Source organism: Festucalex cinctus, chromosome 8 (genome assembly GCF_051991245.1).
Source record: "Festucalex cinctus isolate MCC-2025b chromosome 8, RoL_Fcin_1.0, whole genome shotgun sequence".
In the NCBI taxonomy this organism is placed as follows: domain Eukaryota; kingdom Metazoa; phylum Chordata; class Actinopteri; order Syngnathiformes; family Syngnathidae; genus Festucalex; species Festucalex cinctus.
Window position 1 is genome coordinate 24,343,549 of NC_135418.1, and position 16,843 is coordinate 24,360,391.

The following is a 16,843-nucleotide window of genomic DNA, read 5'->3' on the forward strand; positions in this document are numbered from 1 at the left end:
CCTTTGCCGAGATAAGCCATCCACCTCACAGGTTTGGCAGTTTAAGAAGCTGATTATTAGACAGGCTGATTATTGAATAGGTGTCCTTTAGCTGCCTGCAATAATAAGTCACTCTAAAATGTGCAGTCCTCGTTCCAGACTGAATTAATATCAATAACCAGGCGATATCATAATTAGATCACTTAATTTGAATTATACACATGGGTATGTGTGGGCAGCATGCTTTTGTTTGGGCAATCCGGCTTCCTCCCACATTTTGAAGACGCAAACTATCTATTATTGTGATTGCGTGTTTGTCTATTTGTACCCTCTGATTGGTTCCTATTGAGCCGTGACCCTTATTTGGGTAACGTGGCGTAGAGCTCATTGTTGAGGTCTGCCTCAAAAATGTCTCGTGACGAAATCCAATAGTGACTCCTAGAGGACATTCTGTAGAGGTGCAGCTAAAATTTATACTCGCGCTCTCATAACTACTGTTAGGTACAACATTTATATTAGAAAAATATTAAACAAGTCTTTTCAATACATTAATTATAATATAATTGGTCTTTTTTTTTTTTTTGTATGCTCTAAAAGTGATTTCATATGTACAAAAGTATGGAGGACCAAAAGTGCCAACTTTAAATAAATACACCATTAAATAATTAAATAAAAGTGTCATTAATTAAATGTTTCATTTATTAATTACATTTATAATTCATTAATTAAATTTCCTATGATTATTTGTAAATTTATGTATTTATTTATGTATTTATTTCTCTATTTAATTATTTCATAGTCACTGTGTTGCGGTTTTATCTGTCAAACTCACTCAATCAAAGTTAGTGGGCGGGGCTAACGCCTGATTCACTCAAATCTTGTCTAATCGACTGAGAAGTTCATATTTCCTAGCAACAGCATTTTATTTAATTTATTTTTTTAACATGTTGAGCATAATTGAACAAAACATCATTGTTGGGTTTCATTTATTTAATCTTCCAGCATATACAGAAGAGGAATGTGATATGCGTGCACAAAATAGCAACTTTACTGTAATATTAATCTATAAAAAAAAAATACATATTTACTTGTACCGTGCTTGTGACCGTGTATATGATCTTCATCATAACCATTATGTACATTATACATCATTGTATAAAACTATATTTCTATGATATAGTAGGTAAAGAATCTTTCCAGAAAACAATCAACTGTACAGTTTTATAATGATACAAAAGTGAAGATTAAAGACTGAATATAAGTACAAATAATACATTATAACAGATACAATTAGAAGATACAATGTTTTGCTCTTTCAACGACCATGTGAGCCGAAGCATATTTCTATGCAGCCATAATAAATACAAAAATCAGGTAACAGTGTTAAGATGTTAATTAGACGACAGCACCACATCCAGTTCCTTGACGCCATCTTGTGTGGACGTGAGGCCGCAGCTTCCCGAGAGGGGGCCGTCGTTAAAATGGCCGCCCGACCTCGGGACGGCAGCCGGCGAGGGCGGGGCTTGAGCCAGGCCAGGTTTCTTGGGCGGGATGGGTGGAGGATTTCCCCTGTCCGCCCTGGGGATTGTGGGTGAGCGGACCCCCTGCGGCGGGGCCGCCGCCCGGCCCGCCACGGGGGACAAGGGGGCCGCCAAGCAGCGGTAGTCGGTCCCGAAGGGGGAGTGGTTGGCGCCGGAAAGTTTGGGTGGCTGCTGCGTGGTGGTGAAGCGGGACAGGACTTGGGTGACGGTGCTGCGGGCCATCTGCTTGCTGGACTCTGCAGCCAAAGGTGGAGGTGGGGAGGTGCCGGGGGACGGCTGGGCGGGCTCGGGGTCGGGTGGCGCCGTTTGGAACTTGTGGCGGGCGGCGTGGAAGCGCTGGTTGATTCCAGCTTGGTAGGAAGACTTGCAACCCGTCGGAGCGTTGGGACGTTTGGTTGGGACGGGGGAAGTGCATGGGGAGGAAGTCAGAGTCTGCTGACCTGCGGACCCATTTGGGGGTCCGCCATTAGGAAGCTCGTCGGCCTCCGTCGCGAAATGGTACCCGTTGACTTGTATCTCCGCGGCCCCCCGTTCACCTTCGTCCTCAATGTGTTCCAGTTTGGCTTCTGCCATCTTCTTTATTGAAGGAACCTTTGTGGCCCACTGCTCATCTTCCTTTTGAACGTCTGCCACCACACTGACGTCACTCAGCTTCCTCTGAAGCTCCTCCACCTCCAAACAGACAACAAAGATGTTAAACGTCTTTTGGCTTTCTACTAGGGGTGTCAGACGATTAAAAATTTTAATTGTAATTCATCGCACGACTTAAATAGTTAACTCACGATTAATCGCAACTTTTATTTCTGTTCTAAATGAACAAGAACATTTTTTTTAAGTTATCATACTCATTAAAAAACGGGAAAAAAAACCTAATAGAAATATGGCTGCATCTTTTAGCCATTGATACACCAATTTCATTCATTCATAAAATTGAGTTAAAATTAAAAAGATGTACTGGAAAAAAAAAAAAAGTGTGATATTGATTTGTGTTGGTCATTTTTCTGCCACTAGATGGCATAATTGCATTTTTTTAAGATAATGGTGACAGTTCAGTGAATTTTTTCTTTTCATAATAAGAGCAATCTAATCTTTAACATGAAGTAATTTATGAAATTCTGCATATTTTTGACAACTTGACCCCAATCTCCACAAATATATGCATTATTAATATATGCATTACTGCAAAATTTTGACTGGATATGTTTTCTGCATTGCGAGTGGAATTGTTACTTTCCAAGTAAGGGGCGCTCATTAATCGTGCATTAAAAAAATAAAAAATGAGTGCATTAACTCAACATGAATGCACTAATTTTGCCACGTCTACTTTCTACGCTAAAATAGATGTAATTGTGAGGGAATGCTGGCGTACGTGCGACATGATTTAACGTGAGCGCAACCCACCTGCTGCTGCAGTCTGGCGCACTGCGCCTCCTCCTTCTTGAGTCGCGAGCGGAGCTGCTCTCGCTCCGTGTCGAACTCGGCCAGCTGCTCCTCCACCCTGGCCTCCATCCTCAGCGCTCGCCTCCTCTCCTCCTCCAGCTCCTCCTTCAGCGCTTGGCAGGCCTCCCGCTCCTGAGCGACAACCGTCAAGTGAAATGGAGATCCTTGATTGGTTTCAAACGTTTGGGCAAAGCGTATCAGAAGCGGCGAAAACCTTGTCCAGCTTGCGGCCCGCCTCGGTGAGGCGGTGGCCCTCCTCCAGGGCTCTGGCGCTGGCCCACTTGCATTCTTTGGCCAGGGCGCAGGAGAGCTGCTTGTGCTGCGCTCGCTCCTCCTCCAGCTGATCCGTGACGCGCCGTTGTTCTTTTTCCATGCGCCGCACCTGGCCACGCTCAAATTCCAGCTACGGGGACACAAAAGTCACCTCGTAATGATCCAACTTGACGAAGGGGACAATGATGATAAATTGACTTTTTAATTGGTTCGATACAAATAGTTGTTCCTCTGCCCCACCTATCGTGTCATAACTCGGGTCATGCAGGGGTAATGTTTGTGTCTTGACTCATGACTGGGTCACGCCAGGGTTAAGTTTGGGTCATGACCGAGAGGTCAAATGTCTGTGTTGTACTGATGCAACAAGTGTCTGTTTTGAACTGATGTACCCAGCTTCTAGTTTCAACTGCTGATGTCAAGCATCTTTAATCTCTTTACTGGGTCAACAGCCAATCAAATAATTCTATGTCGGTACTGGTACCCGCATGTCTCGCCACAACCAAAGAGATTGATTCACCGTCTATATAAGCTGTCTGAGAAATGTGTGTTTTGTCGGATTATTACCTGCTGTTTCTCTGTGCATCTCCGCAGCCCAAGGGGGCTTGGACTCTCGTGATTCTCGATGCATTCCCGTTGTTTTTCGTTTCGTCAAGTTGAGTGAATAAAGAGTTAAAACCTTATTTGCGTCTGCGCTTTTGGGATCCAACCCCAGCACATGACATCAAAGTGTGAAAGTAAACAACCAAGTCTGGTTACGTATAGTTAAATTAGCCACTGGCGGTTTTGAGCAAGTGCCATGAATTTGCAGTCTGGATGGGTCAGGATTATTCGCTCTGGGAGTCTCAGACACCCCAGAACCTCAGATCTGGCAGGGAAAGGCCCTGGTAGTCACGCACGCCAGCGTGCCTAGTGAGAGCGGTCTCAGAGTCTCTAATGACGCCACAAAATGAGGCAAGAGTAGTTTCGAGTTGTTGTATTGTTGAAACCTCCTGGCTCCGCTCCCCCACAAACCTACTTGCAAATGTATTTTTGGAGGGCCTCGTTTAGCATTTAAACTACAGCTGATTGATTTTGAAAAATAATCTATTATTGTGATTTGATGTATTTTGACGTAATAATGTCACAAAGCTTGAAAGAGGTTTTAAAAAAAAAAAAAAAAAAAAAAAAAAAAAAAAGAGGCACGGTTTTTCCTTTAAGACAAACAGGATGAAATTTGTCAGCAACATGAGGAAGATCTCACCTGCTGCTGTAAACGCTCCCGCTCCTTCTCTAGGATGTAGGTGACGTCGTCCCCCTCGGCCGTGTCCTCTGCGTGTTTCCTCTTCTCCTCCTCCAGATCCATGATCACCTAAAAACCAGGAGAGCGACTTATGGGCTAGCTAGACAAACTGTCATAACACCATCCCGAACTGACTCAGTGTGACTGCGCTCTTGGACTTTTACGCCAAGACCTGCAGACTACAATTTGAAGGGTAAGTCAACCCCCTCAAATATTTCTTGACAATATGTTCTATGCAGCCCCACGAGTCTAAATATTGTGTTAATATTGCGTTAGTGAAATATGAGTTAAGCAACAAAACCCAGCAGTTTTTATCAAAATTGGAAGGCGGCCATTTTGCCACTTGCTGTCAAGTGAAGACGACAAATGTTGCTCAGGTCTCAGGTAACAACCAATCACAGCTCAGCTTCAGGAAACAGGTCAGCTGTGATTGTGATTGGATTGTGATTGGTCGTTGCCTGATGCTGCATTCGAGGATGGTCGGAAGTCGGAAATATCAGAGTTGAAACTGCCCAGTTCCGACCTCAAAGCGTTTGAGGTGAACGTAAACAATCAAAATGGCGGATAGTGATAAATTGTTTTTTATTTTGGTCCTCAAAACTCAATTTGACTTCCAGAAAACTTACCTTTTTACAGTTTTGCTTCATTTATTGTTTTAATCTTATTTCATAAGCATTCCATACAGTTAAGTAGTTTACCGTATAATTTCATTTCAGGGAGATAGCGGCAATACTGTCACGTACGTTGCGTTACGTGAAGTTATTGGCGAATATTTATGAATGAAGGAAGCTATCTAGTTTTATACTCGAGTAAATAAATTGTGTTTTGCCATTCAGAGTGCCCTTTTTTTCTTCCGTCTTCGCAGGTGGAATTTTCGAGGGGGCGTTCCCGTACACACTTCCTGGTTTGAACTCGGAAAAGTCCGACTTCCGACCATCCTCGAATGCAGCATGAGCCCTGAGCAACTGTGATGTCATCTTCAGTCGACAGCAAATGGCAAAATGGCCACCCCGAGATGGATACAAAAAGCTGTCTTTTGCTTCATAACGCATATTCCACAAATGTAATATTAATCTGAATGTCATGTTTAGACTAGTGACGTCACATATAACATATTCCTGCCGAGAAATGTTTCATGTTGACTTCCTCTTCGAAAAGCTGCTGTTTTCGTTCCCTTGTTTTCCCGTACTGTCCACCCAGACAGAACCCACCATTCTGTGCCTGCTTTCCGCTGCCGCCAGCTGGGCCAGCATCTTCTCCTGCATCCTCCTGCAGTGGCTCACCACCAGCTTGAGCACCACCAGCGGGTTGGAGGTGGCCGGGTGGTCCTTGCCCCGGTGGGCCCCCACCGCCTCGCCGTCCCTCTGCAGGGCCAGGAAGGGATCGCTGAGGTCGTAGCGGCCGTAGCGCTCCTGCACGAAGAACTCCTTGCGCTGCGCCTGTTGACGACAGAGGAGTCGATGATGTCGCACTCGTGGGAGCTGCGCTTCGTTCTGCCGCGTGTGGTGGAAAGAGCAGCGGTGACACGTGGAAGCGAGCAGCAGATGGCGAGCGCCTGTTTCTGGGCCCGGAGCCAGAGGAGATGTTTTAGAGCAAGTGACGCAGCGCCAAGACGAGTCGTGGTGTGAAAAAGGATGGGTGAGTGAGTCTGGGGAGGTTCAACAAAAAGAGGATCAAGAGATTAAAGGGAACGCCATCCTATTTGGCAGAGTGACGACACAGCGCCGGATGACTGATAGCCAGATTATTAGATAAGCGTCGTCGGGACTGAAGTTGTGGATCTTGCTGGTGCCGTTCTTTTCATGCTACCTCGGAATAGTTTGGCAACTTTATTGTTTCTTGTCAGAAATAAATCCAAAAGCACTAAGCGAAAACATGTGTTTGTTCGAAAAATAACCGTAAGGCCTCTCGGAACAAAAAGAGACAAGAAACTACACAGTGTCAATTTCCACACTAAACAGGAATTGCCTCGCAGGCTCCCCGTGGAGCCTGCATATTTGTGGTTCTGCATTTGCTTATTTTGTGTAACCGATCTTCATTATTCACTGACACACTTGCCTATTCACTGTTTTTGTGCTCAGGCCTAACAATATTTATTGCTTTGGCAATTTTGGTCCCAAGGAAACAATTTATTTGACGCTTAATTTTGACAAAAGCAGTTCTTTGTCACCCTCTTGTGGCCTATATAGGCAACTACTTTCAGATTTTTGCTATTCACGTTGGTGCCTAATATCTTAAAAGTCAAGCCTTTAACGGATCTTAACGTTTACTTTTTATTTGTCTTTTTATGTGATTGAAAAATGTGGCGCCGATAAAGACTGGACCGGATACGAACCTTTTACTGGGAAAAAGACACATGAAGCAGTCCTACCTCGTTTTTTTTTTTTTTTTTTTTTTTTGCAGCTTGGTCAAAGTTAATGGTGAGTACATCATTTTTTTCCTTTCAATTAGTCCAGAAGGTCACTTGAAAAAAGGTAGATGACTAATTGACTAATTTACAAGAGTTATTCTGCAAACGCAGCCCACATCCCGTTCTCGTTCCCGTCTGTGTGCTTATGTGTCACTTTAACAAAAAAAAAAAAAAAAAAAAAGCTTAGTTCAGACTTTCCATTCTGGGTGCTTGTGTTGCACAAGGACACACTTAGTCATTCCCGGTGTTCATCACTGTGGCGGTGGCGGGTCTGGGTCCAAAAAAATTAAAAAAAAATAAATAAATAAAAAAATAAATAAAAAGTGAGAAAATCGATGCTTTGTCTGCACTCGTTTCCATTAGTCTGCTCAACTGCTACTCAAGAAACTGTCAGAAAACAAAAAAAAAAATAAAAAAATAAAAATAATCGTTTGACAAGTATAAAGTGTCGTGGACAAACCAATCTGAACCTTGACATCAAAAACCATGGCAACCTTGTGCCAGGTATTGTTAAAAATTGTTCAATTGATTGCACAATTGTTTTGAGCCCAAGAGTGGAAGCAGCTGACATGCTACTTACTTGCATTCTGTGCATCTGCTCTTGGAACCTCACAAGGAATCAACTACAAAGCCGACTACATACTTCATCTCAGTGCTTGTTTAATGGACGGCTTTGCAGTAATTCATCACTGGATCACTCGAAGCAATAGCTGCCATGTGAAATTTCAGATGCGTGTTTGGGATTTTGCACAAATGAGTCCAATATTCCCTCCCAGTGGCTACTGAAGATTTGTGGGCCAAAGACGAGCGTTGCCAGAAGGAGAAACAAAAAAAAACAACTTCCTTTTCAAAGGCGAGCAGCTGCAAGAGTGACTCATGAAAAGGGGAAAGAAAATGCAGCAATAGTTTTACAATCCCATCGATAGGTGTGCAATATGAGATATTAAAGATGGAGCGGTTGTGTGTGTGTGTGTGTGTGTGTGTGGGGGGGGGGGGGGGGGGGCATTCCATTAACCTGACTACTTTCACTGCATCTTGGATTGTACTCTTCATCTTTTTCACATTCAAAGAAGAGAACGTGAAAGAAGCCTTTGTCATGATGGAGATTTGTGGATGAAATTTCATACATGACCTACGTGGCTTTCAACAGACGTGTGTGGGAGGGACTAAAAAGAATTTGGGCTGATGTTGTTCTCCTGATAATCATCCTGTGAGCACAAAGCGCACCAAACATTCCTTAATGGCACTCAGCAGAAAAATGGCAGGAAGTTTGTGTTCTCCTTTTTTTTTTTTTTTATCTTCACACAAATATGAATTCTGGAGAGAGGATGAAATGTGTGAATTATAGAGATGACAAGATGAATCCAAAATACTAAAATCAATACCGGTTCATGTAGGGGGGGAAAAAAGGCAAATTTACAATGTTTGATAACAACTGAACATTATACTTACTGAAGTCAATGTTTGGAAAAACTTGTCAGAGCAATTTTAATGCAACATACTTTTTACTTTGACCTGGAACATTTTGTTAAGAAGAAATTCTACTTTACTACATTGTGCTTTCAATTTTTGGATAGGGGGTACGCAAAATTTTAAAATTAAAATGACATATAATTATGTAAATATTTCAGGGAAATCGAAGCTAAATACTATTTATATTCAGTAGGCTCAGCATATATTCAGTCTCCTCAAACCAGAATGGTTTGACCAAAACTATCATATGCCATAGAAAATTTTATTTAAATTTAATACATTTTGAGAACAGATCTTTACTATGATCCCAAAGGAGGACAGTTAATGATGATAATAATTACGTGCACAAATCTCTATTTGTAATTTAGTTAATTATTTTCTTTATTTTCTTTTAAAATTTTTTGGATTTATTTCCAAATAGTTTGCGAGACCTGTCCTCGGGGTCCACAGTCCTGCAGGTTTTGGATATTTCCTTTCTTCAACACAGCTGATTCATGATCAGTTCATCAGCAAGCTCTGCAGAAGCCTGATAACGAGCCTGTTAATTGGAATCAGCTGCACTTCGAGTAGGGAAATCTCTAAAACCTGCAGGACTCTGGCCCTCGAAGACCTCAGTTTGCCAACACCTGGGTCAGGGGGGTACTTCGCTGAAAAAAAAATATTTCACAGGGGGTCCATGACTGAAAAAAAGTTGAGAACCACTGAGTTAGGGTATGGTTGTACTGTGTACTATTTTTCACATACAAACCAAAACCTTGTTGTCGACTGTTCCTTTTCGAGCTAAGTTGAAAGTAATGAAAGCAGGGGAGCCATAACACACACATCAACTCACAGTGAGCAAGCACGCTCGTCGCCTCAGAGCGGCATCATCTGATGGTGTTTTTTTTTATTTTTTTTTATTGGCTGTCAACAGATGATGTCGCTTCTAGGTGGCTCATCGTAAAAGAAGCCATTAAGAACCCATTCCCAGACAACCGTCCTTAATATGACATATTGCAGCCATATTCAATATTTCGGAAAAAAAAATCAATGGGCTTTGGTGGAGGTTGAAACCTGATTCCGGTAGAGCTCCAACTCCACACTCATAACATGCTACAGGCTAAGTGGTGACTACTTTTCCTCAAGAGAGCGTTTCTTGGGAGTGATTTAGACCCTCCATCCAGTCAACAGTGGCGCATTGATGCCAGCTTGAAGCTGAATGGGTTAACAGTTTGGCTGATGTTTATTTGCTCGCTCGGAGTCATCGGACACCCGGTGCACTGGATCTCTTCTTGCCTTAGATGGCCACGTCCCGCGGACGGAGACAGGAATGCGGTCTGGTGGTCTAGACATAACACGGGAACGCTTTTGCACGAGGAGCGCTCAAAACACTTTCGCAGAGCACGACGGATTAGAATAAACGTTTCCGCAGAGGTGTGGGCACTATTTTGTGGAATTTCCATCTCTCGTTCTCTCCCTCTTGCTCCGTTTTATTAGGTAACAAAACTCTTAAGTACGCGAGCGTGTAAGCCGGCAGCAAAGTACTGTGGGAAATAACCCGAGAATCCTTTAATTGAAAGTCTGCATTAATCCCGTTCAAGTAAGACACAGCGAGGTCAGGGCGGGCCGCTATGCGTCAAACGTGACACAGGCTTCGTCGCACTCACCTTTCCCCATTAAAGCTCATAAGAAGGATGATTTATGCGGTTATGAGACAAAATCCCAAAGGATGCACACACACGCAAATTTGATTCGACAAGCTTGTCATTGCGATGCATGGCAACAACAGGAAGTGGGGGCAGTTTATACTTAGCGTAATTGTCTTGGCTCGAGCTGAGCATAAACCGGACGCCGGTCTTGAAACGTATTTAAACACGCATTCAAAGCCTTTGAAATGGGCCAATTAAAAGCGCACTGATTCAACTTGAACTGGCACTCACTGAAGTAAAAAAAAAAAAAAAAACGATCACATGGCCGATGGCCATTGAAAATCGTGCATCTGATTTGTCAGGGAAGGAAATACCACATTTACGGTAATCTACTGACAAGAAACTCACTGCATGATACATTCTCAAATTGAGCCGTACCACATCGAACAAAATTGAAGTGAATCGAATTGTTCTACTTTTAAATGATCAGTCCTTGAGTCATTTTGCATCCAATAGTTCTTTTTATGAGAAACGCACAACGGGTATAAATCGGTATAACCCGTAGCAAAAAAAAAAAAAAAAAGTACTGTACTCAAGTCTCCATGGCCCAATTAATCAATAGGAAAAAAAAGTCATTTTGATGGTGAACTACTACTTCAATGTTTTATTCCAATGCAAAAACTACATATGATCTTACCATGAATATTTGTCTTATTTCTAATTAAATTATTGTCATAAGCATTATAATAGATGAAAATTGTCTAAAAATAAGTCACTTTTTAGGTGATAAGTCTGATCTTAAATGTAATGAGATTTGTTTGAACCATAAATGAGACATTTTAACTATTATTATTATTATTATTATTATTAGTAGTAGTAGTAGTAGTAGTAGTAGTAGAAGAGTCTGGTCCACCTGTGACTGACTAGCAGAAGGGAGGGGGGGAGCGCGAAAGAGAGGTAGCTTGCTACCTTTATGAAGCAAAACAAACGTTTGCTTGCTCTAAAATAATAATAATAATAAAAACATCGCACGTCTTGCGATGTGGCTATCGCGCATGCGCACCTCGCGATTGTGATGTTCAAACGATATATATCATCCAGGCCTAGTTCGGTTAAATCTAAAGCGATTTTCCAAGACGGACGTAGAGGTTGTCATCGTGGTCTAAACGAGCGCGAGTACCTTGAGAGCGTCGATGACCATGTCTCGTGCTTCCAGCTCGCCCTCCAGGATGCTGAAAAGCATCAGCAGCTCCTGCTTGCTCAAATTCTCCATGTTCAGCTTGGACTGTGAAGAGAGGAAAAAAAGACACTTCAGCTTTTTCATATACTTTTAAAAGGATGGGAAAATACTCTGTCATATAAGAAATAGGGATGTAACGATATCCAAACATCACGATAATTATCACAATATTATAGGGGCGTTGGCGATATTTAAAAGAGATCACAATATTGTAAAAAAAAAAAAAAAAAAGAGCTCATACTTGAAAAAAAGCACAATATTGTGCTTTTGTGCATAACAGCAATGCATATAAACCACCTACAATCTCTAATAACAATATTGACGCACCTATTTGCTAATGCAAGCACACATTGATCGCTTCACAAGCAAATTAGGCTCCCCTTCATCTGACAATTAGCAAAGATTTTAAACATAGAAGGCCAAAACATCCCGTATGAAAGTTAAATTGCACTAATAAACTAACCACTAGAGGGTGCTACAACTCCACAAATGGAAATCAACCTGACTTTTTAAACAGATGTGTTCCTTTTAAATATTGTGAACATGACCACGACGATATTGTGGCAGTTTTAATATCACAATATCACAATATTGCCATTATCGTGACATCCCTAATAAGAAACATAAAATTTCTTAAAAATCAAGTCCAGCTTTTTTTGAATGTGGAACAAACACAAAAAGTACTGTACCGAATGAAATGCAACGCTAATAAAATGCCTCGCAATTAATAAACAAACACCTTGCCCATAACTATAAGCAAAATCTGACACTTTCTGCCGCTGAGTAAATAAACGCCCTAACCCACTATATGAGAAAATACTGTAAATCACATTGTGATGGTTTCACTGCTCCATTCCACCAGACATGTTATTCACTTGAAGAAATAAACACCACACCTCAAATCAATGCATTCCTCTTACCTTTAGAGGAAGAGGATAACAACAAGGACACGAGGAACATTATAATTAACATTTATTTGCATAAATATAAGGCCTCGCACCTGACATTTGACCTCTTCGCAGTCAAATAATCACCCTCCTCAACCATATGACAAAATACTGTAAATCCCATTCTGTTGGTTTTTGTGCTCCGCTCAAATAGACGCCACGGCACAATTAGTCACCAGACATTTTCTGAGAAAATATGATGCACAGTTCTAATAGATGTGTTGCATTAATTGCCAGACGCGTCATCCACTTGAATAAATACACATCACACCTCAAATAGACGCTCCCTCCTACTCTTGTGGGAAAATGAAATAACAGGTGGTGCCATTATGTGGCTGTTATTACCGTCAAATATGCCATTACCACCATTTTCACAACACGCACTGCCAGGTGAAACCAAAAACATGTTATTAAATGTATTCAATGAACAATGTATTATGACAGGCCTCCAACAGATGCTTGCTGGCACCATGTGCGACAGCGTAAATAAACGTCCCTCAACCACTGTATGAGAAAATACTGTAAATCACATCGTTTTGGTTTTCTCTGGCCCATTCATAATGGTTACAGTAACAATTTTGCGTGCGCGTGTGAAAATGCCGTGTGGTCTGTTTGTAGCGTGGCGGCGCTGTAATCTCACAGCTGTGTTGCTTCTGCGGAGCAAATGTCCCGTCGCGCTTCCAAGACCGTCAAACATGTGCGGGCTGGCGTTTTTTCCCCTCCTATAAAGCACAAAAGCCGCTGACAGCGACATGACCGCCGACTGTACCTGACACCTGTAACACAGGTGGCTCGGGTTCAAAATGTCATCTAATGGCACTTGAGACAGATCCGCACGGTTGATAATCAGGGATCGGGGCCGAGGCTTTTCTCCACAACTTTCCACATCGTGAAGTCATCAGGAGAAGGTGGGAGGGGGGCGCTTGCATAATGAGAGACAGCAGCGGCATCAGGACTCGCTTCAGACGCAAGCTGCAAGAGTTCCCAGGCATATTTTATCACGACACCAGACGAGCAGCTTTCATGTAAAAGGAGACCCAACGTTGCAATCTCCAAACTTGAACTATTTGGGGCTGGCTTTTTTTTTCTTTTCTTTTTTTAATGATGTCAAAACAAATGGTATCAGAAAATAGTTTCTGAATATTTTTTCACCTAAAAAATCTGCATACAAATAATTTTTTGCCCAAGTATTTTTTGACTCCCAAAATTTGCTGAAACATTGTATTTTTTTTTTTAATCCCCTAATTCTAAAATAAATAAATGAAAACATTTTCACGTGACAATATATTATAGTTTTTGTCTGGAATATAAAAGAAAATTAGAAAAAAGAAGTAAGCATTTACTTCAAAATTTATTTACTATATCAACTTTTTTTTTTAGTCCAAACATTTTCTGAAGTATTTTTTTTGTCTACAGTGTGAACGTTAAAAGAAAAATGATTGAACAACTAAAAAAAAAAAAAAAAAACATTCTATGGAAAAACTACTAAACGTTTTTTAAAGAATTTCTTCAATATTGTCACATTTTCTGAAACACTTTTTGTTCAAATATTTTCTGAATAATTTTCTTTTTTGCCATTTTTTTCTGCACAAATTCTAAACCAAAATATTTTGTAAGTACCCCAAGAATATCTGAAAATATTGTTTTTTTTTCATCTTGCCCCAAAATATTCTCGGTCAAAATTTATAAAATATTTTTATGTCCATTTCTGTCGACCTCCGTATTTTAAGGATTTCTTTTGTCCCAGTTTTTTTTTCTGCCCCCCGCCCCCCGGCAATATAAAATTTGGAAGAAAAAAATTAACACATTGATTTTTTTTTTAATCTCAATTAAAGAAAAAAATCTGTACACCCAAAACATGTCTAAAACATGTTCTAAATTTTTTACAGAATACCTGAAAATGAAATGTATTTAAGTTTTTTTTTTTTGCATTTACAACAATTTTAAAACTTTTTTTTTTTAATGTTTCGTTAAACACCATACTTTTCGTAATCATTTTTCTTTATTTGCCACCCAAAAAATACTTTTTTTAAAATTATTATTATTATTATTTAGAAGTTGACCTCAGATAAATTTCTTTTTAATCCCACTTTTTCATTTTATTTATTTTTTTTTAAATAATTTTCATCGCCAAATTTTCAAAAACATTGAAGTAGATCACTTGGGGTGAGGCATCCCGGCTGGCCCACCCATTTTCTGAGCAATCCATGACCAGCATGGCAATGACAGAGCTGCTCCTAATTACAAGCCAGCATAGCATGGAGATGATTAGCCGGCTGTTAGTTTAAGCTCGGATGACTGCATAAAGTTGCTTTAAAGCGATGACTGACACTCCATCTGCGGCTCGTCTTTTGCGCCGTAAAGTCAAAAGAAGGCCCGCAGTGTTCTTGCCATCACTCAGGCTCAACCGCAGGGCGAAATGCTAATCAAATGACAGCTTGCACGTTGGCCTCTTGGCTTTGCCTTTTATAGGCCCTGTTTGCTAATTTCACTGGCCTCCTTGATGACGGCAGACCATCTTGTGATTTTCGTCTTAACAGATAAAACCAAATATTGCCGCACGTTCTCTGCTTTCACTTGCACCCGCTAAGCCCCCACCAAGTGACTTCTTAATCTTTTAATCGGAGGTTTGTTTGAGGCCAGGTCACTGACAACACACACAGAAGCTTTGCCTATAAATGAGCACGCTGTGATGCAGCCGAAGAAGAGATGTGGGGCACACCCTGGACTGGTCGCCGGTCAATCTTAGCTGACGACAACCAACCATTCACATTCACATCTGTGACATTTTTGAGTCTTCAACATGCATGTTGTAGGGGATGTGGGCGGGAGGAAGTGGTACCTGGAGAAAGCTGAAGCACACACGGGGGAAAGCGCAAAGTCCAAAAATCCAAACCCAGAACCTCCAAACTTACGAAGCAGAATCTTTAACCGCTATCACTACCGTGCTGCCCTCTACATTTGGCACATTCAGGAAAAGTTACATAATACGGGCATAATCACCTCCTGATGATTTTTATAATCTACCCAAAGCAAAACACGGCTGTGATTACCTCAGCCAAGGCAGATGTGGTCTAGTTTCTTTCTTTTGTATTAAAATAATGCTATTTCTTATTATTGTAACTACTTTTAAATAATTTTGGGCTAGGTATTTGATGCTCATGCAAAAATAAAAAATAAGGAACGTTCAGCCTTGGCAGAGGTCTGGCTGCCATTTTAGTTGTAACTTTGCAATAAGTAATGAACAAGAAATGGTGTTTTATTTCATGCATTTGTGTTATTTGTTGTTGTTCGTGTGCAGCAGGCCTCAGCAGATGTCTGCCTGCTCAATTGGATTTAGACAATATAATTGACTTATACTCTCTCACGGCTACTTGTTAACGTTCCCATAGAGAAACCGTAGGTCAGCCGTACACGTTACCAAGACAAACTGTTAAATGAAACTCTTTGTTGTTTGGGATCGGCTTTTTCGGAGGAAATGTGCTGAAAATACACACAAGTAGTTTTCTGCCTGCCTCGTTGCCCAACTTAAACAATTCGACTCATTTTCCAAAGTCTTTTTTTTCCCCCAAAGAAACGAAGCGAACCTGCGATAAAACATTCGCGCTTGTCCCCTGCGGCGACATTTTATCATCGGTTTACCTTCATGTGGTCCTTAGAGCTTCTTTAAAAAGTCCGTCATGAACTTTTCTCCTCCTGTTCTCCCTGATTTGAGTCGTCTTGGTTCCCAAGCGAGCGGAACGCTGGAGTTGGATGGAAGTGCCGTTTAACTGGCAGGCGTGCTAGCAAATAGGAGAAACCGAGGAGTGGGAAGTAACCAATGAGAAGTCAGATAACGGGAAATGGGCGGGGACAATGACATCCTGCCCCCTTTGGATTTGGTTGGAGTTCTTTGTTTGGCATTCTTGAGCTCCTCGGAGATTTTTCTCAAGAAATGAACTTTAAAAAATAGATAGATATGTGTTTCAGGAGACTATTTAGAAATCTGACGGAAAGTATTCAAACATTTGAGTACATAATACGTGTTTTGAGACCGTATCGACTGTATCGAAAACCTACCGGCCATAACATTAGGTACACCTGTACTCATCAGATCCAATAAAAAAAAAAATCGACACGTTTAATTTCTGTACAAGTATTCATGCTAAAATAGACTGCAATGAGGAGTGTTGCGTTTGTAGTTAACAAATCTGCCCATGATCGGTTCTGGGTTTGAATCTCTCATCTCAAGCCCTCCAGTGTGGAGTTTGCTCCAACTTCCTCTCACATTCCAAAAACTTATACATTTAAGATAATTAAAAACTAAATTGTCAGTTGGCGTGAATGTGGGTGTGAAAAAAACGAATGTATGTATGATGTAATGTTTAACTCATTCACTGCCATTGACGGAAAAAGTACGTCAAATGATTTTTTGCTGGTCTGGCAATGAATGTGTTAATAAATAACTTAAAAAAAAAAAATCAAAGTGGCCCTTGTAGTTTTCTATTTTTCTGTACGTGGCCCTCAGAGGAAAAAGTTTGGACACCCCTGCTGTACATTATATCAACAATTTATATTTTTACCATGTTTAACTCATTTACTGCCATTGACAGAAAAAGACGTCAAATGATACATTTTTTGCTGGTCTGGCAAT

General features: G+C 41.0%; 1 protein-coding gene and 1 long non-coding RNA gene across 2 annotated transcripts in view; one reads left to right on the top strand and one right to left on the bottom strand.

Moving 5' to 3' along the window:
• The window catches only part of LOC144023582 (uncharacterized), a 9,208-nt gene extending 2,368 nt beyond the window's left edge, over positions 1-6,840 (top strand). Inside the window, exons 2-3 of the long non-coding RNA XR_013284573.1 lie at positions 4,507-4,705; positions 5,378-6,840. This is a non-coding gene — a long non-coding RNA (uncharacterized LOC144023582). The remainder of the gene's footprint in view (positions 1-4,506; positions 4,706-5,377) is intronic.
• Positions 952-15,976, bottom strand: LOC144023580 (CTTNBP2 N-terminal-like protein). The gene is made up of 7 exons (XM_077529213.1): positions 15,853-15,976; positions 11,204-11,308; positions 5,724-5,951; positions 4,474-4,581; positions 3,175-3,363; positions 2,922-3,092; positions 952-2,192 (listed from the first exon to the last, which is right to left on the bottom strand). The coding sequence occupies exons 1-7, from the start codon at positions 15,856-15,858 to the stop codon at positions 1,371-1,373; spliced, it is 1,629 nt and encodes a 542-aa protein (XP_077385339.1). The 5' UTR covers positions 15,859-15,976; the 3' UTR covers positions 952-1,370.
• Positions 15,977-16,843: the final 867 nt, after the last annotated feature.